The sequence below is a fragment of the Schistocerca gregaria genome, chromosome 6 (genome assembly GCF_023897955.1).
Source record: "Schistocerca gregaria isolate iqSchGreg1 chromosome 6, iqSchGreg1.2, whole genome shotgun sequence".
Taxonomy (NCBI): Eukaryota; Metazoa; Arthropoda; class Insecta; order Orthoptera; family Acrididae; genus Schistocerca; species Schistocerca gregaria.
Window position 1 is genome coordinate 299,521,977 of NC_064925.1, and position 27,368 is coordinate 299,549,344.

The window sequence follows — 27,368 nt, forward strand, 5'->3', positions numbered from 1 at the left end:
CGTAGATAAATTATTTAGTTGATCCGAAAGTTCAACTACTTTCTCTGATAATGAACTTATGTCCTCCATGTGTCTTTCTGAACCAATTTTCAGAGTATCTACTGTGTCCTTTAAGTTTTCTTGAGTTTTTGCAAGTTGCGTAACCGAATCGGTAGATGCAACTGAGTCAATTTTAGCTTGCAAGGTCTCATGATTTTCATGAACAATTGTTTGCAGTTCTTTTATGGCTGCTTCATGATTCTGTAATGCATTTTCATGCTGCGAAAAAAATAAGTTTGAAATGCTCACAAATTTGTGTTTTTACGTCATTACAGACTTTTTGACATTTCGATTCGATTTTATGTAATTCAGTAGTTAAATCTTCACGTGTTTGTTCAAGCATATGTTCCACTGTGTCTAACTTCTGAAGCTTTTGCTGTGTTTGTCTCTGATTTTGTTCCATTTGTTGCATTAATTGCAATAATAGTGTATTAGTGACTGGAATCTGTTTTTCTATTCTTTTTGGCAGTGCATTTTCACCGGCAACATTTACATTTTGACAGGCAGAAAATGTGTCTTGACTCATTTGAGAAAACGGTGAGGACCCATAACGTAAGTCTACAGTATTTGCAATATTGTGTTCTGTCATTTCGGATTCCTGAGGCGAGCTGTTGCCGACTGATCGATCGATAACTGTTTCATTGTCTACACCATTATTTGCCGCCCGCTCCACTTCCCTAAGCACAATTACCAAATTACTACTTCGAATGTCTGTTAATTCACTACACAGTGGTGCTGATAAGCGACGCTCGTCGTCACTATTATTTCTCAGTTTACTTTGGAGCCTAGTGTTACGTTTTTCACACGCCATTATTGTCACAATATTTCACACGATAACACATAAAAACACAATTTGAAGAACAAAAATAAGAGAACACATTAACATAGCACTGAAAATAATATCTAGTTAATTGCAAGCGCAGCAGCGAAATACTTCGTGCAAAACTACATGCATGCCACAACTATTTTACTGTACAACAATGAAAGACTGCAACTACAAAGGAAATTCTCTCTATGATTACGCGCTAGCAATAAACAAAAGCTACACTAACTACACAAACTACAAGAAAAAATCAAAAGATTCCAGTGAGGTATCCTTGGCTAAGGGTCGACATATGAAACGTCCCCTTTGAAAAATTTATACAAGACTGGTCTATGTGAAACGTCCTCTTTGAACAATTATACACGAATGTGCTTAAACTGACACACAATATTTTTAGCGCAACGCAATCTGACTTTCAAAAATCCCTACGACGAATGGCCCTGACTAACATTAACCTATACGTTTCACAAATCACTTACCTCACAAAAATCTTCGTTACTCAAGCTACTGCAATACAGCGAGCGCCACTACTGCCAGCTAAATAAAAGATTCAAACTACGGAAGTCACTAACTACTGATAGGCACAGTTAGTAAATGAAAGATTTTAATAGGGAACAAACAATGTATTTACCTTTATAGTCATAATATATATATCAGTTCATGACACCAATTCTTACAAATTTCAAATCTCCGCCATCTCTCTCCCCACGTCCACCACTGCTGGCGGCTCACCTCCAACTGTGCAACGCTACGCGCTGTTAGCATCCAGCTGCCGCTGCCCAACACTACAATGGCAGACAACAATGCAAACCAGCCACAGACTGCACACGGCACAGCCAGTGATTTTTATACAGAGCGCTACGTGGCGGCGGCGTTACCAATAAAAAAAACCTAAACAGCCTACTTACACGTGTTCCGAACCAAAGGTATCGTGCCAGATGGTTTGGTCGAGAAGGAACAGTTACTTGGCCTGCCAGGTCTCCTAGACCTCTAGTGGGTGTACCTCTTGATTTTTTCTTGGTGATGCATTTAATACGTTGTCAATTGCGATATTCTAACTACTCCATAGGACATGCAGGAACGCATCGTGCTTGCTTGTAATTCTCTTCAGCAGGCAACACTAGAAGCAGTAAGTAATTCTTTCATTCAACGAGTATACCAATGAATCTGTGTCCAGGGTCACCACTTCGAGCACCTTTCAATGTTCTACTCCTGGACAATGTTCCAGGAGCATCAAAGTCTATTTTGTGTTATGTTTTTACTTATTTTTCTTTTGTTTCTGACAAATGCAGCAAGTTGGAAGAGTTTGTGATCCCGAACTCAAAGTCAGTGTTGTGTTATGTAATTAATAACGTTGTGTTTCAGTGAATGGTACACTGTGATACATTTTTGAATAGGTCTTTAGGAGAGGAAATGAGTTACAGAATAAAAAATAGCGGGTGCCATTTAAAAATGTCATACCGCTGTTCATATCTTTGTAAAAACAAACCTACAACGAAGGCAATCATGCTGATTGATGTCCCCCTGACGGTTAAAGAGCATTTGCTTGAAAAATTTTGCAATTTGCATCTGGACAAACAGTTATTTAGGGTGGCCAAAATAAATGAGACAATATATATATAATCACACATTAACTGTCTTATCAAATGAAAAGTCCTACAAAGCCTCCTATTCACATTGATGTACATGCATCTTTTTAGATAGATAGTTGGGACCTTGAAAAGTAGCCAAAGTTATGTAGGTAACTGTAAGCATGAAAGCATTGCAACTCCCTTTTTGTAAAAGCATGACGCAGAAAACCTTTTATGGATGTTGCAAGAAAGAGACTTACTAAATTCTTCTTTGCTCAATGTTAGCGTCTCATGATTTGAACACATGAGACCTAAGCGTTTGTATGGAGAGCGAAGAAATGATGGCAGTCCCGTCAGCGTCACGAATTTTACAAATATCGTGCATATTAAATTATTCTCGTGACTCACAATTACATGCTTCACCAGCTCACATCTTCTTTACAATACAAAGATGTGAAAGCTGCTTGGAAGCTGATCTAGCATGCGATTGGCTGACAGCATGAAGATTCCATAAGCAAGGATGTAACAGCATTGGGGGTGGAGCGTGCGGGGTGGGCGTAGCCTTCACAGGGCAATGATATGATGATGTCATGACCTTCACCATAAGAAAGTCTGTTTCTGATAAGAAAGTGGTGATGCTGACATAGTGTTTATGATAATTGTTAACACAATTGATATAATCCGATGAGTGATGCCAGGCAAATATAAATATATCTCATAATGTAGCATTATTAATATTAAACTGTTTTATTTAAAATCCAACTTTTGTTATTATTTGTGTCACATTCTACGATTGAGTCCATTCATGGTGTTGTAATGTTGTGCTGACGATGGAGCAGAGGGTATATTGGATTCTGCTGGAGCTCAACCAATAGCCAGTGGGTGGAAGACAGTGATTATTGAAATGGTTTGCTAATAAATGTGATGATGAATTTGTACTCACTGTTGTATTTGATATCAAGCTATGAACATCTACATTTGTATTCTGTCAGATATGTGTGAAATGATGATTCTTGTTATTCAAGAAACAATATCAAGGAGTATGGAAGTAGCTAAAATGTGAATGATAATTTAGTTTCGAGCTATATAATATTTTGGGACATACATTCAAAGGACGATTTATTATCCAATTTTAATGGAATTTATTAGAGCTCAGATGAAGTGTACGAAAGCTGTAAATGAATGATAAGGACGTTAGCTGAAGCGACAGCATTACCCCTGAGAGTGAATATGGAATGAACTTGGATGATTAATTGGCACATCACTGTTATATCGCATGTTTGACTTCTAGTGGAATGTTAGGTACTGTCTGACTCAATTAATAGTCATTTGCTATTTCAAGGACAACGACGAAACGTTTCCAATTCAGTTTGCACGAATTATAGGCTGAGAGAACTTGAACTATTAACATTTAACTTGGATAAGGGTTATAGAACCTAACTTTGAATGCTATAGGTTTATTGCAGTTAGTTTATTCTCAGTGACAAATACTGAACTGGAATTTGTGTACCCATGTTTACGATTCTTGGTGGGCATATTATCTCTGACTACACTTCGCACTTGGTTTGAACATTGATTATTAATCTACATTAACGGAGCTTGTAGTCTGGAAGTTAAAGGGGGCAGTTATTTAAATGTCTCTGTACTCTGAAAAGACTTATCAGAAGAAATTATCATTATAAATGTACATGGAAAAATAAATGCCAACCACAGATTAACGGACTCTTTGAACATCGATTTATTGAGACTTCACTTGTTTCAAGAAATTGGAAATTGTTTTCTCACACAGAATTCAGCATTCTGTCCAAACAAAATATTCCTGGTTGTAGTTCTTCCTAGCAAAAAGGGTCTGACATTGAAGAACTGGACTTAAAAGATGTAAATGCATAAAGATTAATGTGGGTTTGTTGTGTTCCTGGTTATACTATGAGAGTGTACCTAAGATGTGGCGACGATGCGCACAACTATATAAGGAATAAAAAGTTCTTATCCATTTAAGAATTTCGTCGTAGGAAGCCTGTAGTTGACGTCAGGAGCGAGCCGGAACAGCCCAAGTGAGCACTTCTCGCCCCAGAACTGGCAGTGATCCACTACTCACGCACCCCGCTTGTGAGAATAAGTGAAGGAACACGAGAACTATCGCAGAGGCACGAACTGTGGGAAAGAGGACAGGCGAGTACTGAAACTCTTCCGTTGCTCAGTCGGCTGAGGGTAACAAATGGGAGTGCACGATTACAGAAACGGCCCGAGTAGGGCAAGAACTGCGTGGGGGAGAAAACACATGAGAATAAAACATTTCAAGCAGTAACGAAACAAACTACAGTCTCGTGGAATACTCGCTTCTCAGTAACAAATACGTACTACATGCAGCAGCCCTACTCGTTAGCGCCTCGAGCTGTGTGGCTGGGGGAGTGTCCTCGGCTCACCTGACACTCGTATGTGCCGTTGTCGTGTCGCTGGACGTGCCGGATGCGCAGGCTCCAGTCGCGGCCGGAATGCGAGCTGAGCACGCGGAAGCGGCCGTCGCTGGTGAAGCTGGCGGCGCCCCACGTCAGGATGTGCCAGTCACGTCGTCGCAACCACGCCACCTGCAACGTAAAATACTCACAGCTTGTCTCAGGGGGACGCACCACCGCTTACACAATGAGCACTTTTCGTGAGCACTACTCCATAACAGAATCGTACTGAGGTGATCTTGAGCCCCTGGAGAATTATCGAAGGTGCACCTGACGCACCCCCCGTCCCTCTTCATAAAACTACTATACTGCAAATTTTTTGTTTATTAAACTTGAAACGTTTATGAAAAATGCCCTGATGTGCAAAACTTACACTGCGATGACAAACTAAAACACGTCTATTGGGAGTTTATTTGCATTTCTGGAATTTGTTTGGATTATGGACGTCTCAGACGCTAAGCGACAATTTTAAATCGCTTATTATTCGCGCACAGCCTTTGGTCAGAGCAGCTGTGTCACTGGGAGATGAGCACGTATTGGTTAAAAACAGTTTTGGTTGAAACTTTAGTTTTTATTTTTCAACTATGCGTTTCGCCTTATTTAGGCATCTCAGGTTATCTTAATTTGGTATCCTTCAGTAAGTGTAGCCAATGGGCAGCCCTTTGGCTATACTGACTAAAGGATCCTTCTAAGAAATACCAAATTAAGATAACTTGAAGATGCCTAAATAAGATGAATCGCGTAGTTGAAAAATAAAAAACTAAAATTGCAACCAAGACTGTTTTTAACCAATACTATTAAGCACCGGTTTGCTATATGCCACATACGGATTGGAAGATGAGCATGTTTTTGTGACCGCTGCGTGGCAGCGAGGAGTGCGGGATTTCTATCGTTAGAATGGAGTAGTGAGAAAGACACCGAGCAGGGGACCCGTGGCAATGTAGACGTAAAGTATGCATCTGTGTTTAAGTAAACCAATTGTACTTGAAGCCCGCATCTCGTGGTCGTGCGGTAGCGTTCTCGCTTCCCACGCCCGGGTTCCCGGGTTCGGTTCCGGGCGGGGTCAGGGATTTTCTCTGCCTTGTGATCGCTGGGTGTTGTGTGATGTCCTTAGGTTAGTTAGGTTTAAGTAGTTCAAAGTTCTAGGGGACTGATGACCATAGAGGTTAAGTCCCATAGTGCTCAGAGCCATTTGAACCATTTTTGTACTTGAATATTGTATAACAGAGGAGCAGGATCTGATTAGTGAATTAGAATGAAAAGAGTCTGAAGAGGAATGGAAGTAATATTCTTATTTATTGACTCTGCATTCGCGAGTAGTTAGAATCATTGTTGAATGAGTCATCCAGATCAGGGACTTTTAGATTTTTCATTAAAGATTGAGTTATTTTCACTGTAAGATATTTTTCATATCTATTAATGATTTGTCTAACGTTTGTCTGAGTCAGAATTTGATATCAATGATGCCCCTTGTCAGTGTTAATGAGTGTTGTAACACAAATTTCGTACAGGTAATAATAAATCAGATAATTTGAAAACAGTTTGTGAATGTAATGTTTCACCCAAGCGCATTGTCCAAATCGTCGATCCAAGTCAGTTTTATTTAAAGTGTGGCTCATTCAATGATCGATATGAAATATTATACTTGTTGTCCGGAGCATTGCACTGAGCTCTCAGCAACTGTAGTTAGAAACTTGCAACTGGCGCACAAAGAGTAGCAAGCACCGCGTTTCCAAGCAATTACGAGGTAAGATATTTTCATTTCAGGATCAGTTTGCTACGAAACCATTTCATGAACATCATTATTACACAGATCATTAAAACACAGGGACCACTTTGTTTAGTTAAAGGGATTAATAATAAAGTTCAGGATTTAATCAGTTTGCACATTTCGTTAGAAATATTATAAAACAGGGCCAAATTCATGTTCTACTCTCGCAACTGGAAATGCACAAAGTCACTAAAAGCTAAAAATAGCAAAGTATGAAGTCACAAATCAAATGAAAATAAATTAATAAAGGAAACTTTGAATACGTCATGGGACATCTTCTACTATCATGTCGGATCTCTTTTTGCTAGTATAGTACAACAACTTGATGTGGCATGGCCTCAGCAGTTCGATGGGTGTCCCTGTAGAAATACAGAGCCAGGCTGCCTCTATAGCCGTCCATAATTGCGAAAATATTGCCAGTGTAGGATTTTTTGCACCGACTGACCTCCCGATTACGTCCTTTAAATGTTCGATGGGATTCGTGTCGGACGATCTGGGTGGTAAAATTGGCTCGAATTGTCCAGAGTGGTCTTCAAATCAATCCCGTGTTTTGAAGCCCAACGACATGGAGCATTGTCTTCCATAAAACCATGAATTCCATGAACGGCAGCTAATGGTCTCCAAGCAGCCTAATATAACCATTTCCAGTTAATGATCCACGTAAACACAGCCTACACTATTACAGGGCCACCATCAGCTCGCCATTGCCTTGACACCTTGGGTCATGGGTTCGTGGGGTCAGCACCACACACGAACTGTACCATCAGCTAAACAACTGAAATCAGGACTCATTTACAGTCGTCTTGGGTCCAACTGATATTGTCACGAGCCTAGGAGAAGCGCCCCCCCCCCCAAATCTCGTCCAGGAGTTAGAATAGGCCCATGCTAATCCTGCCTGTCGTAAGAGGCGCCTAAAAGGAGTCTTCAGTCCGTTATTGTCACCTTTCTGGGTTTGTTCTCCGCCTTCCTAAATTTATCAGAACTGCGGATCATTTACAGAAGGATGCCTCACATGGTTCACTTTATATCCATAGTGTAATTAGATCTTCTGCACCTCTTATTGTCATGGCTCTGCTGCTTCAACCGCAGTTCAGCTATATGGGCGAGGAAGGGTATGTCCTCTTCTTCTGTTGTCACTGTCCTCTTTCACCCCAATGACAATATTGGATTTCTTTGAACCCAATACGCAGCAGGGTGGTTTGTCCATAGTGGAGGGGTCCTCATAGATCCTCTTGGTTGTAGTCCCCTGCCTGAACAGGTATCATATTAATAATGCCTCAGCTGCAACCTCCCCATGTGTGCCAAGGAGTAGTTGCCCATCATCTTTCGGCGTCAAGACTCCTGGAAACAATCATTGTGACAGGTAGCCTTTGCTGTGACTGGGTGGCACCTATGGGGAGGGCCCCTGATTAGAGTGGGTGGCACCAGGGCGGATAACCTACAGTGAAACACACAGTCATCTTTTGCTGGGAATCAAATGGCTACAGCAGTCTCTAAGAAAGGGGAGGTAGAGTACAATGCTGCGACATATAACCCAAAGTTGAGAGAAATATAGGGGTATGGAAAGAAGAGCTCCATATTCGCCTCATTATTTAATATGTACCAGAACTGATTGGGACTCCTTTCAGGATATGAAGCCACTATATTTTATTAAATACCTAGAGGATAAGTTTTGGGAAGTGACAGTGCTGCCCAAAATACACAATGAGTCAGTCCTACTTCAGATGGCATCCCCAGCTCAGTTGTGGGCATTACTCACCTGTGACAAGCTCGGTGATATTACCATTTCAGTCAGTCATCATAACAGCCTCAACATGGTCCAGGGAATTGTTTCTTATCGCGATCTTAATTTCCATGTTAGAGCTCATTTTAGTTTCTTCCACCTACCCTCAATGGAGCACGTTATCATAATTTCATACGGGATACTCTACCTGTGCTGCTAGAACATGTGCCTTTACAAGTACGACACAACATGTGGTGCATGCACGATGCAGCTCCTGCACATTTCAGTCGAAGTGTTCGTACGCTTCTCAACAACAGATTCGGTGACTGATGGTTTGGTAGAGGCGGACCAATTCCATGGCCTCCACGCTCTCCTGACCTCAACCCTCTTGACTTTCACTTATGGGGGCATTTGAAAGCTCTTGTCTACGCAACCCCAGTACCAAATGTAGAGACTCTTCGTGCTCGTATTGTGGACGGCTGTGATACAATACGCCATTCTCCAGGGCTGTATCAGCGCATAAGGCATTCCATGCGACGGAGGGTGGATGCATGTATCCTCGCTAACGGAGGACATTTCCTGTAACAAAGTGTTTGAAGTCACGCTGGTAGATAAGTAATAAAATGAGCTCTAACCTGGAAAGTAAGCGCTTCCGAACCCATGTCCACATAACATATTTTCTTTCTTTGTGTGTGAGGAATGTTTCCTGAAAGTTTGGCCGTACCTTTTTGTAACACCCTGTATACGCGCCCCTAGCCCTCTTGTGCGGTGGTCGTTAGCTCAGCGGGCGCTCTCGAGTACTCACCGGGCGGCCAGCCAGGTGCCGCACCCTGCAGGGCAGCAGCGCTGTGCCCCCCAGAGGGACGCGAACCTCAGTCATGGCGCTCACGTCGAACGATGGCTCCAGGCCCCAGCCGCTCTCCACGCTATCTGTGCGAACAGTGACGTCCAACAGTGAGTTCAGCTCATGCTCTCGAATGTATGGCAATAATACTATTACATAAAAATAACAAAAATGAAAACTAAAGTGCCAATATTACGAGAGAAACACCCACCACACTCCCCTCACATTTAGTGGTAAGATGACCCAGTGGACAGCCCATCAAAAACTGAACGCAGATCAACAGGAAGAAGGTGTACTGGACTATGAAAAAAAGAAAGCTAAGTACACTACTGACCATTAAAATTGCTACACCACGAAGATGACGTGCTACAGACGCGAAATTTAACCGACAGGAAGAAGATGCTGTGATATGCAAATGATTAACTTTTCAGAGCATTCACACAAGGTTGGCGCCGGTACCGACACCTACAGCGTGCTGACGTGAGGAAAGTTTCCAACCGATTTCTCATACACAAACAGCATTTGACCGGCGTTGCCTGGTGAAACGTTGTTGTGATGCCTCGTGTAAGGAGGAGAAATGCCTACCATCACGTTTCCGACTTTGATAAAGGTCGGATCGTAGCCTGTCGTGATTGCGGTTTATCGTATCGCGTCATTGCTGCTCGCGTTGGTCGAGATCCAATGACCGTTAGCAGAATATGGAATCGGTGGGTTCAAGAGGGTAATACGGAACGCCGTGCTGAATCCCAACGGCCTCGTATAACTAGCAGTCGAGATGACAGGCATCTTATCCGCGCGGCTGTAACGGATCGTGTAGCCACGTCTCTATCCCTGAGTCAACAGATGGGGACGTTTGCAATACAACAACCATCTGCACGAACAGTTTGACGACGTTTGCAGCAGCACGGACTATCAGGTCGGAGACCATGGCTGCAGTTACCCTTGACGCTACATCACAGACAGGAGCGCCTGCGATGGTGTACTCAACGACGAACCTGGATGCACGAATGGCAAAACGTCATTTTTTTTGGAAGAATCCAGCTTCCGTTTACAGCATCATGAAGGTCGCATCCGTTTTTGGCGGCATCGCGGTGAACGCACATTGGAAACGTGTGTTCGCCATCGCCATACAAGCGTATCACCAGGCGTGATGGTATGGGGTGCCACTGGTTACAGGTCTCGGTCACCTCTTGTTCGCATTGACGGCACTTTGAACAGTGGACGTTACATTTCAGATATGTTATGACCCGTGGATCTACCCTTCATTCGATCCCTACGAAACCCTGCAATTCATCAGGATAATGCGCATGTTGGAGGTCCTGTACGGGCCTTTCTGGATATAGAAAATGTTTGACTGCTGCCCTGACCAGCACATTCTCCAGGTCTCTCGGAAATTGAAAACGTCTGGTCAATAGTGGCCGATCAACTGGCTCGTCACAATACGCCAGTCACTACTATTTATGAACTGTGGTATCGTGTTGAAGCTGCAAGGGCAGCTGTACCTTACAGGCCATCCAAGCTGTGTTTTACTCAATGCCCAGGCGTATCGAGGCGGTTATTACGGCCAGAGATGGTTGTTATGGGTACTGATTTTTCAGGATTTATGCACCCAAATTGCGAGAAAATGTAATCACATGTCAGTTCTAGTATAATATATTTGCCCAATGAATACCCGTCTTGGTGCAGCAATTTTAATGGCCAGTAGTGTACTTTGCACAGGTCTTCCCGCTTCCCGTGATGATGGCCCGCAGACTGAAACAGCTGTCTGGTAGATTCCTGTATCGCTGCCATATCTTTCGTGTCCGGTATGAAGTAGTGGCCAGGCATCGAAAGCTTGGAGGATTCGGTCTTTCCGACATCGAAATGAAGACATCCACCTTATTTGCCCGCCGCAATGTTCTAACTAGTACTCGGGCTCCGTATTCAGTTACCTCTCGTTTACTTTCCCGCCTCCGGCCGGAATGTCTGACCCCTCCTGTTGATGTTGGACGGATTAATCCTAAATTGCGGCACGTTCGTGAATACTTTCTAACATATGGTGTCCTAGGTACTGATATACTTTCTATGGCGCATATTAATACTAACATGCTATTACCCCGTTGGTGTGCACCATGTCCCCTTTCTTCTGTTGAACTTGTTTCCCTGTAAACGTCTTGGAAAACGGTCTGATCTCATCTTAGTCTTCCTACATCCTATCAGACTGACACCTTACTTCACAGGCTTATTGCTTGCGGACGAGATCATTGGCTCTGGGTCCGCCGTCAATTAGCTTTCCTTACTCGAGGGCCTGAAACCGCTTTCCCAGACGTCATTTTCCTACATCTACATCTACATGATTACTCTGCAATTCACATTTAAGCGCTTGGCAGAGGGTTCATCGAACCACAATCATACTATCTCTCTATCATTCCACTCCCTAACAGCGCGCGGGAAAAACGAACACCTAAACCTTTCTGTTAAAGCTCTGATTTCTCTTATTTTATTTTGATGATCATTCTTACCTATGTAGGTTGGCCTCAACAAAATATTTTCACATTCGGAAGAGACAGTTGGTGACTGAAATTTCGTAAAAAGATCTCGCCGCGACGAAAAACGTCTTTGCTGTAATGACTTCCATCCCAACTCGTGTATCATATCTGCCACACTCTCTCCCCTATTACGTGATAATACCAAACGAGCTGCCCTTTTTGCACTCTCTCGATGTCCTCCGTCAATCCCACCTGGTAAGGATCCCACACCGCGCAGCAATATTCTAACCGAGGACGAACGAGTGTAGTGTAAGCTGTCTCTTTAGTGGACTTGTTGTATCTTCTAAGTGTCCTGCCAATAAAACGCAACCTTTGGCTCGCCTTCCCCACAATATTATCTATGTGGTCTTTCCAACTGAAGTTGTTCGTAATTTTAACACCCAAGTACTTAGTTGAATTGACAACCTTGAGAATTGTACTATTTATCGAGTAATCGAATTCCAACGGATTTCTTTTGGAACTCATGTGGATCACCTCACACTTTTCTTTATTTAGCGTCAACTGTCACCTGCCACACCATACAGCAATCTTTTCTAAATCGCTTTACAACTGATACTGGTCTTCGGATGACCTTACTAGACGGCAAATTACAGAATCATCTGCGAACAACCTAAGAGAACTGCTCTGATTGTCACCCAGGTCATTTATATAGATCAGGAACAGCAGAGGTCCCAGGACACTTCCCTGGTGAACACCTGATATCACTTCAGTTTTACTCGATGATTTGCCGTCCATTACTACGAACTGCGACCTTCCTGACAGGAAATCACGAATCCACTCGCACAACTGAGACGATACCCCATAGGCCCGCTGCTTGCTTAGAAGTCGCTTGCGAGGGACGGTGTCAAAAGCTTTCTGGAAATCTAGAAATACGGAATCAACTTGAGATACCTTGTCGATAGCGGCCATTACTTCGTGCGAATAAAGAGCTAGCTGCGTTGCACAAGAGCAATGTTTTCTGAAACCATTGTAAGGTGTCAAGCAAATCCAACACCTTACATGAAAACCCTGACATGATAAGCAAATCCAGTAATATGTCACATAGCTCCGAATAAATTGTGACATTAAATTAACCAAAGTAATACGAGTAACGAGTGAGCAAATGGAATACCACAGACTAACACAAGAATGCCTAAATGCATGTCGTACCTTCCCACCGTGAGGCAGACGCAGTTCCGAGGGGAGAAACGAGGACAGAAGCCGAGAGCAGAACCGTGGGGAGGGGCTGGGCACCCACGCCGCGAGCCTACCTGTACAACTATACAACCCGCACGTTTTAGCGTCAGGCTTTTTTTCATCTCAGGTATGTCAAGGACAACCCCCAGCCCATGTTAAAAGCTAGAGCCCTCCAGAAAAGCAGTATAGATCTTACGATAACACAAAAAGGGCCACTACCACCCACAAGTTTTAGCGTGAGACTTTTTCGCGTGTCTGTTACATTAGGATCACTCCCCAGCCCATGTTAAAAGATAGAGCCCTCCAGAAGAGCAGTATAGATCTCACGATAACGCTAAAAGGACCACACTAGCTGCAGGTTTTAGCGTGAGACTTTTTAGCGTCTCTGTTACGTTGCAAACTTTAAAAACATTGCCCCACCACGAAAAGTATAACGTTTCCCATTGGATAGACAGAATTTTTGTAGGCGGAGCTTAAGGTTAACATTGAGACCCTGATTGGTCAGATGAAAACATAGCCAGATAGTTTTTTTAAACTAACTTCGGTAAATTGTAGTAAGGAGAAGTTAGAGGAGAGTTGGTTCCGAGACGGCGAGCTGGACGGCTGGTGCGCCGGCCGCTGTCGCCCTGACGCTGCTTAAACACCGACAAGGTAATGAACGCACGCGATGCCGCATTTTTGAGCGCATAAGGCTTCACTCACAACTGCAGAAGTCTCATCTGCTACACCCCCTTTTTGCGTAATAATGGTGTCGATCGTTAATTAAAACTCATGGTGTTCACATTTGCCACTTGAAGTAAAGATCTGAAACGCGATGATTTTTCTGTTTTATAGTTATTGAGAAGCCACATCAGCCACTGTAATTTACGACAGGTTAGATAAGTAATTAAAGATAATTGAGGGTCACTGTAGACCATTTTGATAGTTTTCTCTTTTGTGAAACTCAATTTAAACCTAGATTATAGATGTGATAAGGCATAGGTCATCCTTCGATCGATTATAGAACTTGGAAACCCATTTAGGGAATATTCGTTCACATTTTTGTTGAACGCTGTTGGTTTTTACCATCCTGTATTAAAACATTTCCTTTTATCAATAGTGCAATTTATAAACGATGTTTTGTGATTAGAATAAATTTCCAATGGTAAACTTAACTGCTTTTTCGACGTTATTTTACCAGCTAACTAAAAATAGGAAAGCTTTGAACCCTTTCCACTAAATTTAGTTAGTATTAAGATTCTTTTACAGGGAGTGCAGTGGAGCTGACGCTGAGATCATTAAGCATTTGATTATATCATCGCTAGTCTCACTGAACTCTTCTGAATTCTACATGTCATGTGTGGTCTGGCGTCTCCTTACCAGCTGCAGGTCCCAGGTTCAAACTAGTTAATTCCCTAAAAAACACGCTCAGAGCGTCGTTGCGCGAAAGTGGTAGGGAGACACGATATAGAACAATCAGACACCACCATAAATGTTTAGACCATGCTGATTACGTATCAATAGATCGTTCCCTTCGAGGTGATTCATAATTTTTGAATACAGTGTATGCTCCAAAACCCTACTGCAAACCGACATTAATGATATAGGTGTGTAGTTAGATGGATTACTCCTACTACCCTTCTTAAACACTTCCTACATCCGGACATATCTTTTCTTCCTCAGACGAAAACGAACACGATTGTCTGGCTCTTGGGTTACTGTGTTCACTATGTCGTTGAAGGCGGGAATGACCCAGATCCCCACGTTTTTCACCTTTATCTGACAACTGCGGATTGGAAATGGCAGCGGTTGCCACGATAGGGAACGCTTTTTGCGAAAATGCTTTTTCTTGTGTTTAACCGCCAGGGTGTTGGTTAAGCTCCCCTGTGGCCCCTGTCTGTTCCCTGAGCTTGAGTCCCCTCTCTAATAGCTTCGTTTTGTCACTTTTTCCTTTATACATGTGTATATAAAAACATTGACAAGAAGGGTGGGATAACGGGTTAGTCTTCCCGTTCAGAAACTTTAATAATTGTTTGTGCTAGAACTAATTTGTTGATTTTCTTTTTGCAGCTGATATTACATAATGATTTGACTATGGTAGCCCGTTTTTCATGAAAATATCAAGACAATCTGATAAAAAAATGTGTCTACGGTGTTGGACTGCCAGGCAGACGAGTCGTGTTGAAAGCCAACTTGTGCCAAATTGTAGGTTTTGTTCTTTTTTCGCTGTTCGCTGTATTGAAATTTGTGTGTGTGTCATGGTGAAACGTCGGTTTGCAACAGGGGGGGGGGGTGTAAGAAAGCTGCCTATAATTAAAGTTGATTCTACTCATCTGCTCTATTAGTAGCCTAAAGGAATTGGCTTTCAAATGAGGACCCAAATGTTTGATGACAAGGCGACCAGTCCAGCCGAATCCTCCACAGGAAAACATGTCTGGTGTGTCATACACGGCATTAGCGTCTTATGACAGGAATGTTTTACCGAAGTATCTAATTTGTGCGCCTGGTAAGTGAGTGAGATATGCTTCCTTGCCCGATTTTTGTGTTCCAATGATTGTTAATATGATAAATCTTAAGGAAATGATGAAAACATAGTAGTCTATAATATAAGCTGCAACATACGAACGCAACAGTTCCAAAGTCCCACAGTTTTTCTGTGCTCTGTCAAAACATATGTTTTCTACTTTTTTCAAGTTGCGTTCCGTTTTGGAAATTTTGACTCTTGAAATTATTTGTTGTATACCGCTGGCTCTCATTATTCATCAAGTTTACTTGCGACGGTAACGTATTCTTACCACATGACTCATATTCTATGACCAATGTATAGTATGACAGCTGTCAGGACTACAGAAAGAGAACAAACATTGCAATTACTGGTTGGTCAGATGATAATGTTGTAAAAAAAGAAAAGAAAATTAATGGCACGAGGGGGATTGGAACACAGGTCGCGTTCGTTGAATTTGTTCGTGACGAACGTCCTCTGATACTCGTTCAGGTTGTTCGTTGATCCGTTTACTCAGTTTTTTTTATTACAGAGGGTAGCTAAACCCTCTGACCGAAGTAGCTGAGCTACCATGCCGGCACTATTTGACAGTCCATCGCCATAACCACTTCACCACGACGCTACCAGCATGCACATGCACCCATTATTACACTTGTTAGCTTTTAATGTTTCTATTTTGCTTTGTTTCCACAGTCCAGTACACTTTTTTCCTGTTCGTATGCTTGAACGGTGCTGAGTTTTTGACGGGGTATCCACTGGGCCACCTTACAAGTGAATTGGGAGTGTCTATTGTTAGTGGTATACCACTTGCTGGGTGCACCTAACATCTAGTGCTGGTCACTATTCTGGACGCCACCGGCGTGTCGGCTTTGCAGGGGTAGGACTACTGCACAGCCTGGATACAGTGGGCCACTACACGAGGTTTGGTCTGGGCCGACTATGGATGTGAGCATTCTGCCCTGGAGTTTGACGGGCCTATTTTTAATATTATTTCGTGGGGCTGTTTTAGAGCTCCCAAAATCAGGTATCAGGCGGAGTTCCTCAAGAGGATATGTTGCACACTCTCGAAGTCACGCACTTGCCCATAAAAGTCAAGACCACTGAGCCCATCACTCCCGTGCACGGGAAACGCATTTACCAATTCTTTCAGTTTTTCATAGCAGAAGAGAAAATTTATTGATCACGGAGGATCATTCACTCAAGAAATCGAACATATAACACCTTCAAAAACTCAGCCAATGCCCCCCCCCATCCCGCACCCCCCCCCCCCCCCATCCCGAAACCAACCCCTCCCAAAAAAAATCTAATGTGTGTTAAATGTCATGGGACTTAACTGCTAAGGTCATCAGTCCATAAGCTTACAGACTACTTAACCTAAAGTGTCCTAAGGACAAACACACACACACACACACACACACACACACACCCATGACCGCTCGGCTATTCCCGGGCGGCATGCCCCCCAAACCAGACACGTAATTCGTGAGGCAGCTTTCAGTAAGCGAGTCGTAGATGCTTTAGCTTTATTGCGTGATTGTGACCAACAGTAGATATGCATCATCCTTTATCGGCCACGGGTAAAGCGAATAGAAAATCTGTTGAGATAAACGAAGTTGGTGCTAGATATAAGACGGACACTATTTCAATATATATTCCTATAGAAGGTAGTATCGGTCAAAATTTCTGTTATGCACTGAGTACAATGATGTTACTACCAACCACAGACGGTGAAGCCAGCAAAGCTGTCCAAAATCTAAAAAATAAGGAGTCACAAGGCTTAAATGTGTGCTGAAACAATGCACACAGAGTATACAATCTTCCTTAACAAAAGTAATAAATAAACCATTCACATCAGGGAAGTTTAGTACTTCTGCTAAAGGAAAACTAATGGCCAGTTTCCTTGTATTCACCATTTTCAGAAATAATATACTCAATTATAAAAGACAAATTAACGAATTACTTGAATAAATACAACTTTTTAAATGAGTTACATTTTGGTTTCTAAAGCAGTTTAGGTAAAGTATCTGCCGTATTAGAATTGTCGAAGGTGGTACTTGATGCTCTTAGCAAAGATTGTGTCGCAGATATATTTTTAGACCTTTTAAAGCCTTTGATACTGCTGGCTTTAAGATTCTTCTAAACAAGCAAGATGTTTTTGGAATAGGGGGCACAGCTAATGGCTGATACCGGTCATACTTAGCAGACAAGATATAAACAGCAGATATGACACTTATCTCAAATAAATCTAAACTTTTAGTAAAGCACTTATCAGAAGTAAAATATGTTAATATAGGAGTTTCTCAGGTTAGCATATTTGGACCCAGAGAGCCGTGTGCGCCTCACGTTGATGCCGTTCGTAGCTTGGCATCTTGTAATAGCGATAGTGGCGTCTCGTTTTCTTAGTGCGTTCACTGGCGCCACTACGTTTGATCGCCTTGTCTGTCCGTGAGTGGCAGCAGCAGTGCTTATTGATAGCGCGTACTGTGGTACCATCTTTGGAGTGACCTCTAGTATTTCCGAGTCGTCGTGTGTCGAGTGAGTTGAGTTGGGACGGAGCAGCAGTGAGGTCCACACAGCCAGTACTCGCCCGACCGCTGGCGACACACATGCACTGTCCGACGGAAGGATGTGGTCGCGCGAGAGTGCCCCACCACGTCAAGGACCGGATTTAGTGAGTTTTAGTCGAATGGACCGAGATATTCGAGTAGTGCAACTTTCACCTGTGTGTGTGTGTGTGTGTGTGTGTGTGTGTGTGTGTGTGTGTGTGTGTGTGTGTCCTCCCGTCGAAGTGCCTTCATGGCAATAAGTTGTCAGTAGACGATTTATACTGGGACCTTTCCGTGCCTGACTTGAGTGGGGACGACCGTCGGTTGGTCGATTGGTCGGTCGTCGCAGCGACGACGTGCATTGGGTCTTCCGACGGCTTCTCTGTGGTCGTGCCCACTTATAATTCGTCCGTGCTGTTCCACAGTGACTGGTTTCAGTATTGTGAGTTGTTGGTAGAATTGTTTTCCCGAATCCATGTGTATCTTGTGGTTTTGAATGAGCAGTTATTTTAATGCTGTCTGCGCACGGGATTTGGCGCGGAGTTGCGAACGGACATCAGTTCAGTCGAGGCGAAGCAGCGAGCAGGTCCGTGCAGCATGGAGGCAAGCCCGGGCCGCTGGAGGCTTGCTGCCACTGCCGGATCGAGGAGGGGTAGCTGCGAGAGCGACGACTTCGTTGCATACCGAACCCTGGACGATTAAGTTGAGTGAAGAGTTAACTGCTAATGCAACCCCGCCTATTCTGAGGTCTCGCCTTTGCTCGGCAGGTTGTTGCTCCCAGGGCCTCTCAGCCTGGCGGCAACGAGTGAAGTGTTTAGAGGTGGTGAAATATCGCAGCCGTCTTTCTCTATTAGTTATTCACCATTGAATTTAGTATCATTCTTATTAGCGAAGTGCAACCAGCGGTAATTTCTGCCTTGTGGCCGCTAACGCCCCCTTTACCTGCCCTGGAGGTTAGCGTACTTTTCCGGCAATGTACCTTTTCTCGTCGTGTTGATGCTGTCCGACACGGCGTGTAGTTCGACTGCCTCTTGTATTGTGCTGTGCATATTTCATGGGAGGTTTACCTTGGTTCTAGTGTTTCCTTAGGCCATGGGTGTTTCCTGAAGATGTAGTGCTGTCTGTCTCTTTGCCCTTGCCTAAAAATACTCCATCGTTGTACCTGTCATCGGATGTTAGGCGGATTGGTTAGTCGGTCGGTCAGCGCTTAAGCTGCTCCTAGTTTGAGTTGCCATCCTGTTACGTGAATACAACTCTTGGCTGCCTGCCTCACCTTACCTTACGTTTGAGTTACCTTCCCAGGCCGGCCCTTGAACCACTTACTGAGAACAGCTTGTCCTGATTCCTTAGATTGTGATGTTCGTTTCAAGGATATTTGTAATTTTCTAATTATTGTTGGTGTGGCCTTCAGCAGAGCAATAATAACAAAAGTGTCATTTTCTGCCTATCTTGCATTTTAGAAGTTATATTGCAAGCGGAAAATCGGACAAAATGAATTTTTGGCTTTTTTTTTTTTTAAATGCTAATGTTAGAAATGATATTTGTTTGTTTACCTACGGGTATTGTGCCTCTTCCATTATACAGAATATCACACACACGCAAATCATCACTCACACTGTTTGTTTCCAAAACACGCTGGAAAGATATTAAACACTATGGCTTCACAGAGAGTTTGTACACAGTAAGAGTCGTTACAGGATTTTGGATTACATTATACGTACGAAGATGTAAATAATAACATATATTTTTTTTACCACTACCGACTACTAAGTTGTTGATTACATTTTTTGTTGTAAAGAGGAAATGTACGTGCCTTATACATATACGTAATGTGACAAGTTTCACAAACATATACATTTCCTCATTAGAAAAAAGGAAAAGAAAAAATCTAATAGATAATTTAGTAGTCAAGGTAAAACAATACATTTCATTATTTACGACCCTCGGTACAAACTCTTTGTGAAGCCACAGTGTCGTAATACGTTTGCAGCATGTTTTGCAAACAAACAGTATAAGTGACGATTTACGTGTGTGTGATATTCTGTACAATTTAAACAAACAAAAAATCATTTCTAGCATTAGCATTTTAAAAAACGCTCAAAAATTCAAAAATTCATTTATCCAAAGATTACGACTGCAGTCTAACTACGTAAAGACGCAAGAGGGGAAGAAAAGCACACATGCAAACTTCACCAAACATATTCATGCAAAGAAATCCACAAATGCACTTGAAAATGAGAATAAATTTTCGAAACGCTTTGAACTAAGCAGCAAAAAATAAGTAACTGGTACAGTTTTCATTATTTAAACCACGACTGACACAGTTGCAGGCTTTCCCAAAACATCTAATACGATGAACGAAATTAAGATTAACAGGGTGCTGTGTAATACCGATTTCTCCGCAACGAATTATCAACGCTACTGTAGAGTGTCACTTTTACAGAAAGACGCTACTGTAGTTTATGCACAACTGAGTACCACTTCATTTTTTACGGGTCTTGCGACAGCTGCTCACCGCTACGTTTCATGTGCAATGGATTGGTCAAGGTGGTGCGGTAGTACGGCCTCCCCATTCGCTGGATCTGAAGCCGTTGGATTTATAGCTATGAGGACATTTAAAGGGACTGGTGAACGCCCAGCCCACCGACATCGTGCAGACGATACAGGAGCGTGTGACCAAAGAATGCGACTCAATCAGAATAGAGCCAGGTGTAATTGAAAGAGTGAGCGATTCACTTCGTAGAAGGGCTGAAGGATGGGTGAGGATGCATGGTAACCACATGCAGCACTGCCTACAGTGTCTACTTCTACGTAACAAGGCAGATGGGAGTGGGAGGACAATTCGCCCGTATCTTAACAGGTATTGTTTTCCCTCCTTATTGTGATAGAAACTATGCTTCTAGTTTTGATCAGCGCCCTTCCTGTTGGAGCATGGCGCTTACTTAAAAACACCCTGTGTGTCTATATACACCTCCTGACAAAAAACCAAAGCACCCAAAGACGAGGAGAAAACGAAAGGATACTTCAGTGTGCGACATTTTGGGTTGTATAGGAATGAGCATGTGTTGTGGAATACGAAACAAAATACAATCCCTCTCGCAGCTCGCCGAAAATCAATGTTCTAAACTGTTCAGCTCTGAGCCCCAACGTGTTACTGGACGAAAAGATTTACCCTCACATTACACAACACAAAAACTTCACTGGGCTCACATAAATATAGTTTGACTTAAAATTTGGCTACGTTTCGTCTATGGGGCTCCAACTCACAATGTACCAAATGTTCCACAGTAGTAAATTTAGAAATTTGTGGTAAGGTTCTATGAGACCAAACTGCTGAGATCATCAGTTGCTAGGCTTACACACTAATTAATCTAACTTAAACCAACTTGCGTTAAGGACAACCATACACCAATGCCCGAGGGAGGACTCGAACCTCCGACGGGGTCAGCCGCGCGAACCGTGCAAGGCTCCTGCAACTGCACGGCTACCCCGCGCAGCTTTCACAGAAGTATTTAATATACTCGTAAATCCATGGAGGATTTACTAAGCAAAAATCACGTACGCACTCACGTATTTTTCAAAATTCCACAAATTCGAGTTTGTTTCCAATAAGAATCTAGAAAAAAGGACAAGCACAGTTTACAATAAATTAATTTCAGAACCTGACCGAGTTTCTTAAGATCTTGGAGGCGGTTGAATAAATTACGATTAATTGCGCGAGTTTCATTTAGGAAACCATTTAAGTTCCACATTATATCAAACTAAAAATTCCACAACGGCTACACACTGAAGCCTTATAAGTGCGGCTTGTACCACATGAAACCCGAAAAATATCTATGTCCGAAAGTAGTAACTCTGAATAATTCACACACGCGAACTAGCGGCTATTTCGCCGCTCATCAGATAAAACTTTCTCCTTACACAGCCTGACCGCCTCCAACGGAGTCCGAGCCTAGGTTCCCCTACAAATTGCCGCTGTTCATCCAGGAAACCTCGATCAAGTATCACTGAAATTGCTGAAACTTTTAATGGTTCAAATGGCTCTGAGCACTATGGTACTTAACATCTGAGGATATCACTCCTCTAGAACTTAGAACTACTTAAACCTAACTAACCTAAGGACATCACACACATCCATGCCCGAGGCAGGATTCGAACCTGCGACCGTAGCAGTCGCGCGGTTCCAGACTGAAGCGTCTAGAACCGTCCGGCCACTACGGCCGGCCGAAATTCTTACTTTTAACTCTTAATACACTTCTGATGTATCAAATCACACGGAAATTTTCCAAGAAATATTGTGCTGTTATCGGTTTTCTTTTATCGCCATAGTTTATTTGTAAACAATAATGTCTTTGGTTTTCTTCCATTTTCGGATTTACAAATCTAAATATTAACAAAAATTTAAATTATACATTAAATAATTTTCCTTATAGCTAAAGTTACAGTACTGCTGCTACTTTTATGTTTCTCTGTTTATTTACGGAGAAAAGCTGTTTTCAATTGTGCGAAATCCACTTTTCGGCCGCTCATTTAAATATGTGAATGATTTATGTAAATATGCTATCACGGTCCGATACAGTTCTACGAAATATATCCATAGATACCTTTTTTTTGTTCAAATCGGATAATGCTTTGCCGAGATATTCTTCTTTAGAGTTCAGGAATTGTGTATAAAATTTAACTTACAATAACTCGTAAACTAATGCCGATATCGAAGGCGCGTCTACACACGCGAAATCGTCAATCTTTTCCTCTTCAAATGAGCCTACTGGTTCTTGACTGAGACATATGGTCCAATGTTTATTAATTTTGAGGTGAGCTTTAATTCTGCACTGGACACGAAAAGCGGCCATGAGAAACAAGCCTCCTTTGTGATGCCCAACGGATGGTTTTACCCCGGTCACGAGGTCACCGTAACGGCTTGTGGCAGTCCAGAGACAACCCCATCTGTGGAGCTCAGTGTGAAACTGGCCCTCCACGTGCTCCAGTGAAGCTGATTTCAGCTGCCAACACGAATATGAGCAGATCTTTGCCGCCGCCTGTGCGTCCGCGGTCGCGTTGTAAGTAGGCTGTTTAGGTTTTTATGTTGGTAACGCCACGTAGCGCTCTATATGAAAATCACTGACTGTACTGTGTTCAGTCTGTGGCCGGTTTGAATTGTTGGAATTTGCTATTGTAGTGTTGGGCAGTTTGCGCGTAGCGTTGTGCAGTTGGAGGTGAGCCGCCAGCAGTGGTGGATGTGGGAAGAAAGATGGCGGAGTTTTGAGAGCGGATGATCTGGACGTGTGTCCTTCAGAGACCGTAAATTTGTAAGATTGGATTTCATATATAACTTTTCAACACTATTAAGGTAAATACATTGTTTGTTCTTTATCAAAATCTTTGATTTGCTAACTATGTCTATCAGTAGTTAATGCCTTGAGTAGTTAGAATCTTTTATTCAGCTGGCAGTATTGGCGCACGCTGTATTGCAGTAGTTTGAGTAACGAAGTTTTTTGTGAGGTAAGTGATTCATGAAAGGTGTAGGTTATTGTTATTCAGGGCCATTCTCATGTAGGGATTTTTGAAAGTGAGATTGCGTTGCGCTAAAAATATTGTGTGTCAGTTTAGTTTTGATCAGAACAGGTGAAGAGTTAGATGTCTGAGTACGTTCAGTTCTGCTCAGCTGTTTGAAAATCTAATAATGTAAGAGATTTATCAACACAGTAATTCATTAATTTTTCTAAAGGGACGTTTCAACGTGTTTGTGATTGAATAAAGTGTCTCTTCCTTTTACAATAGCTCTGTCGTGTTACAAGGGGTTGAGGGGACACGTGATGTTATTTCAGCAATTATAAAATCGAGTATGAGTCCACTTATTAGTATAACGTTGCTCCACCTCTTGCCTGCAATCATGCACTGATTCGGTTGGTAAGGGTGACATAAAGCCCATTGCATCTTTTCTGGGGAACGCTGGTGCATAACCGTTGTAACTGCCCCTTGGTATCCGGTATGGGACTTGATGCCCGAGCTGGTCCCACATATGTTGCATCGGTGACAGATCTGGGGATCTTGTTGGTCACATCAGTACCTCAACGTTACTCCGACAGTTCAAACAGACATGTTCCATTTTGGGAAGGGCATGTTCCCGCGGTGCATCCGTTTTTCGTAGGAAAAATTCTTTTGATTTGCTTTTACTGAAGAAAGAGGTCTGAATATTATATTTCTTTAGAACACTGTTTATGTGGTCTTTTTCGGACGAAAAAAAACGGATGCGCATGATTGCCTCCACACTACAGACGTCTATGAAATTACGTATCTCTGCTGCACAGTGTATGTAGAAACGGGGACGATTGTTGAAGAACGTGTTAGCAACACAAACCCCACAGGTCACTACAACAAAGTGTGAAATCGGGTAGTAGAACAACTATGGTGTTGAGACTGATTTCAATAACGTACGTGTGCTGGCTAAGGAAGCCAAAATTTATAGAAGAAAAGTCCGAGAAGTAATTGAAATTTTCAGGAATGGGGTTAACTTCGATAGAGAAGACAGCTATGTGTTTCCTGCATCGTGGCTTCTCACCATCAAAGAACTGAAAATGCGGCCGCGACGTGTGAGCAATACAAACAACGCCCTGGAAGCCACCTCTGCGGACAATAATATTTTGGATTACTATTCCCCATCTTTTTCTCTACGAATTTCGCTTCTAGCCAATGATGACCCACCAATATCAGCAGGAGGAATTTTAATCAATACCTCTTCTCTAGCACTACTGTGGAAAAATACCCTTCTAACGACTCACGATGGTTCCCAATAGCAACCACAAGAGATTTAGTCAATAACCCCTTCTTCGGAACTGGCGCGGGAATACCTCACTTATTATTCAATGACGATGGCATACCAATTGTAGCCACAAGAATTTTACCCAATAATCTCACTTTTCCAGCACAATCTGGACACTTCTTTGACAGTGTTCAGTTAAGAGTGGATACCACAAGATCCTGAAGGAGACCCGAACAGAGGGGTCGAAATGTCGATCGTTTAGAAGAAATGTCACATGGCCTAACAATCCAGAAGATTTTAATTTCATGTTGCATATATTTGAAATAAGTGTGAGATGTGCATAAGTGGGCAAACCCACAAGTAAAACACCTACCTATACCCTTGGATCGATTTCAGCCAAGTGTGTTACACATACTACTAATTATCTGAATAGAAATATTGTGGGGGAAAGGACGACAAATTCCCTATTCGTGTGGGGGTGTCAACGTGAAGAGAGAAGAGAAGAGGAGGAGATGGACAGACAGAGGTGGGAGGGAGAGGGGAGGAGGTGATGGACATAGATGTGGGTGTGCGGGATGGACAGAGAGGAGGAGGAGGGGGAGATTTACTTGGGGGGTGGGGGGAAATGACAAAGTGGGAAGGAGCAGATGGACAGAGAATGGGAACGGAGCAGATGGACTAATAGAAGATGGGAGTAAATACATACCCAGGCGCCGGCCGCGGTGGTCTCGCGGTTCTAGGCGCGCAGTCGGGAACCGTGCGACTGCTACGGTCGCAGGTTCGAATCCTGCCTCGGGCATGGATGTATGTGATGTCCTTAGGTTAGTTAGGTTTAAGTAGTTCTAAGTTCTAGGGGACTAATGATCACAGCAGTTGAGTCCCATAGTACTCAGAGCCATTTGAACCATTTTGAACATACCCAGGCAATGCTGGATACTCAGCTAGCAGTTTGTTTATATCTTGCGCTGTTGTGTTTCGGTTCTTCCTATAACTTTTCCAGCACAAGCACGGGAAAACTCCCCGTCATAAGAGGACGTTACAGTGTTCAATCAACAGTGGATACCACAAGATCGTTAGGGAGATCCGTGCAGAGAGGCGCATGGTGGAAGAACATTAGCGTAGTAAGTTGTTTCGGAGTCACAGACTCACACCTTGTACTCTACACAGACTCATTTTCGACGTCCCTTCTAGATACGCGCACTTATACATAAACCATACTGCCAGCGTGGTAGCTAATAATATCTAATTGGGATAGAGAGATGGGGGTCGCGAGATAAAGGTTAACATGTTACACGCAAGTTCTATGAACCACATTCTTTTTTCAGTTCAGGGAATACTTGACCTCCAAAACAGTTTCACTGTGTGATAAGTGAGGAAAAAGGATACTGAGAATTAACGGTGAATGTTAATGGGAGACTTAATTGGGCCCGTGGAGGCTCGGTGTCACTGAAACAGACTCTTCCGCTCGTTGAGTATCGGATAACGCTTTTCTCCGCAGCAAGAGAGCCCTTTTCATTTTCTCCTCCTTCAGAAAGCAAACGACACCATTGTGGAGCAGGTTTCGAAAATCTATTAGTCCCTCGACTGCTTGCACAGTGTGCTCCATATACTGTACCAATCTTCTTAGCTGTAGCCAACTGCTACCGAGAATAGCCTACGTAATCTGTTCTGTACTTTCTAGTCTGTGTCTGAACCCATTGTTTCTCATCTCTGCTGTACCACCCAACGCCAAGCCAGCCACTCCATGGTGCTATAACACATACCACTCTAACCAGTGCCGTCTTTTGGTGAGGTTCATTCCTGGTTTTACTTTATGACCTATTCTGTTTACAACGGGTACTTCTTCATTTGGTAGTCCATATGTTCACATAACTTTTATGATTTTTCGATAAAACCGAATTTAAAATGCTTCCATCGTATTCTCCGGATTAGCGATAAATCTAGTTTCCCTTACACGCACTTCTGAGCGCAAGCCATACAGTTTTAGGAACTTCTGACTCACCACCACTTCAACCACTACTTGATACCAGTAGAGTTCTTTTGTTGAAGAAAGATGTGCCAGTGTACTAATACTTTGCTTGCTACGACTATCCTGCGTATTCTTACGTCTTTTCATAGGCGTTCATCAGGAGAGGCAATTGGGGGACTTGCCCCCTCCTGGATGCTGTGGCAAACTGTTTATTAATTTCAAAATTTCACATATTGCTGGAAATGATTCTAGTGATTCTACTAAACTGTTGCTTTTAGTAAATACCGTTTGTAAATATCACATTGTTTACTAATCAGGTTATTCACGGTATTCTGTAGCGGCGGCAGTTTCGGCTTTGTTTGTTTTTACGCTTTATAGAACACTGCCGAAACAGAGTACCCGATCTTTTCTTGTCGCCTCCTTATACAGCCCTTAATGAACTACGTGAAAGGGACACTCCCAACATCTAAGACATTAATAACATGGCAGTGTTATTCCTTAATCTCAACAGCGAGATTGCACTTGACCCGCCAACGCTTGCTGACACATAATTTACGTTTACATAGTAGAGCGATTGTAGCAGAGTATGAAGAACACGTTCATGCTACACTTTAGCTGTATTTACCTATATTTCCTCCGCAGGGTCAAATATAGAAATAAAAACAAATTTCCGCGGT

At 42.8% G+C, this 27,368-nt stretch overlaps 1 protein-coding gene across 1 annotated transcript in view; it reads right to left on the reverse strand.

The window, feature by feature from the left end:
- Positions 1 to 27,368, reverse strand: part of LOC126278859 (uncharacterized) — a 112,146-nt gene that overhangs the window by 61,170 nt on the left and 23,608 nt on the right. The window contains exons 3-4 of the mRNA XM_049979134.1: positions 9,189 to 9,376; positions 4,860 to 5,021 (exon numbers count right to left, since the gene is read on the reverse strand). Coding sequence (XP_049835091.1) covers positions 4,860 to 5,021; positions 9,189 to 9,376 — 350 coding nt within the window. The remainder of the gene's footprint in view (positions 1 to 4,859; positions 5,022 to 9,188; positions 9,377 to 27,368) is intronic.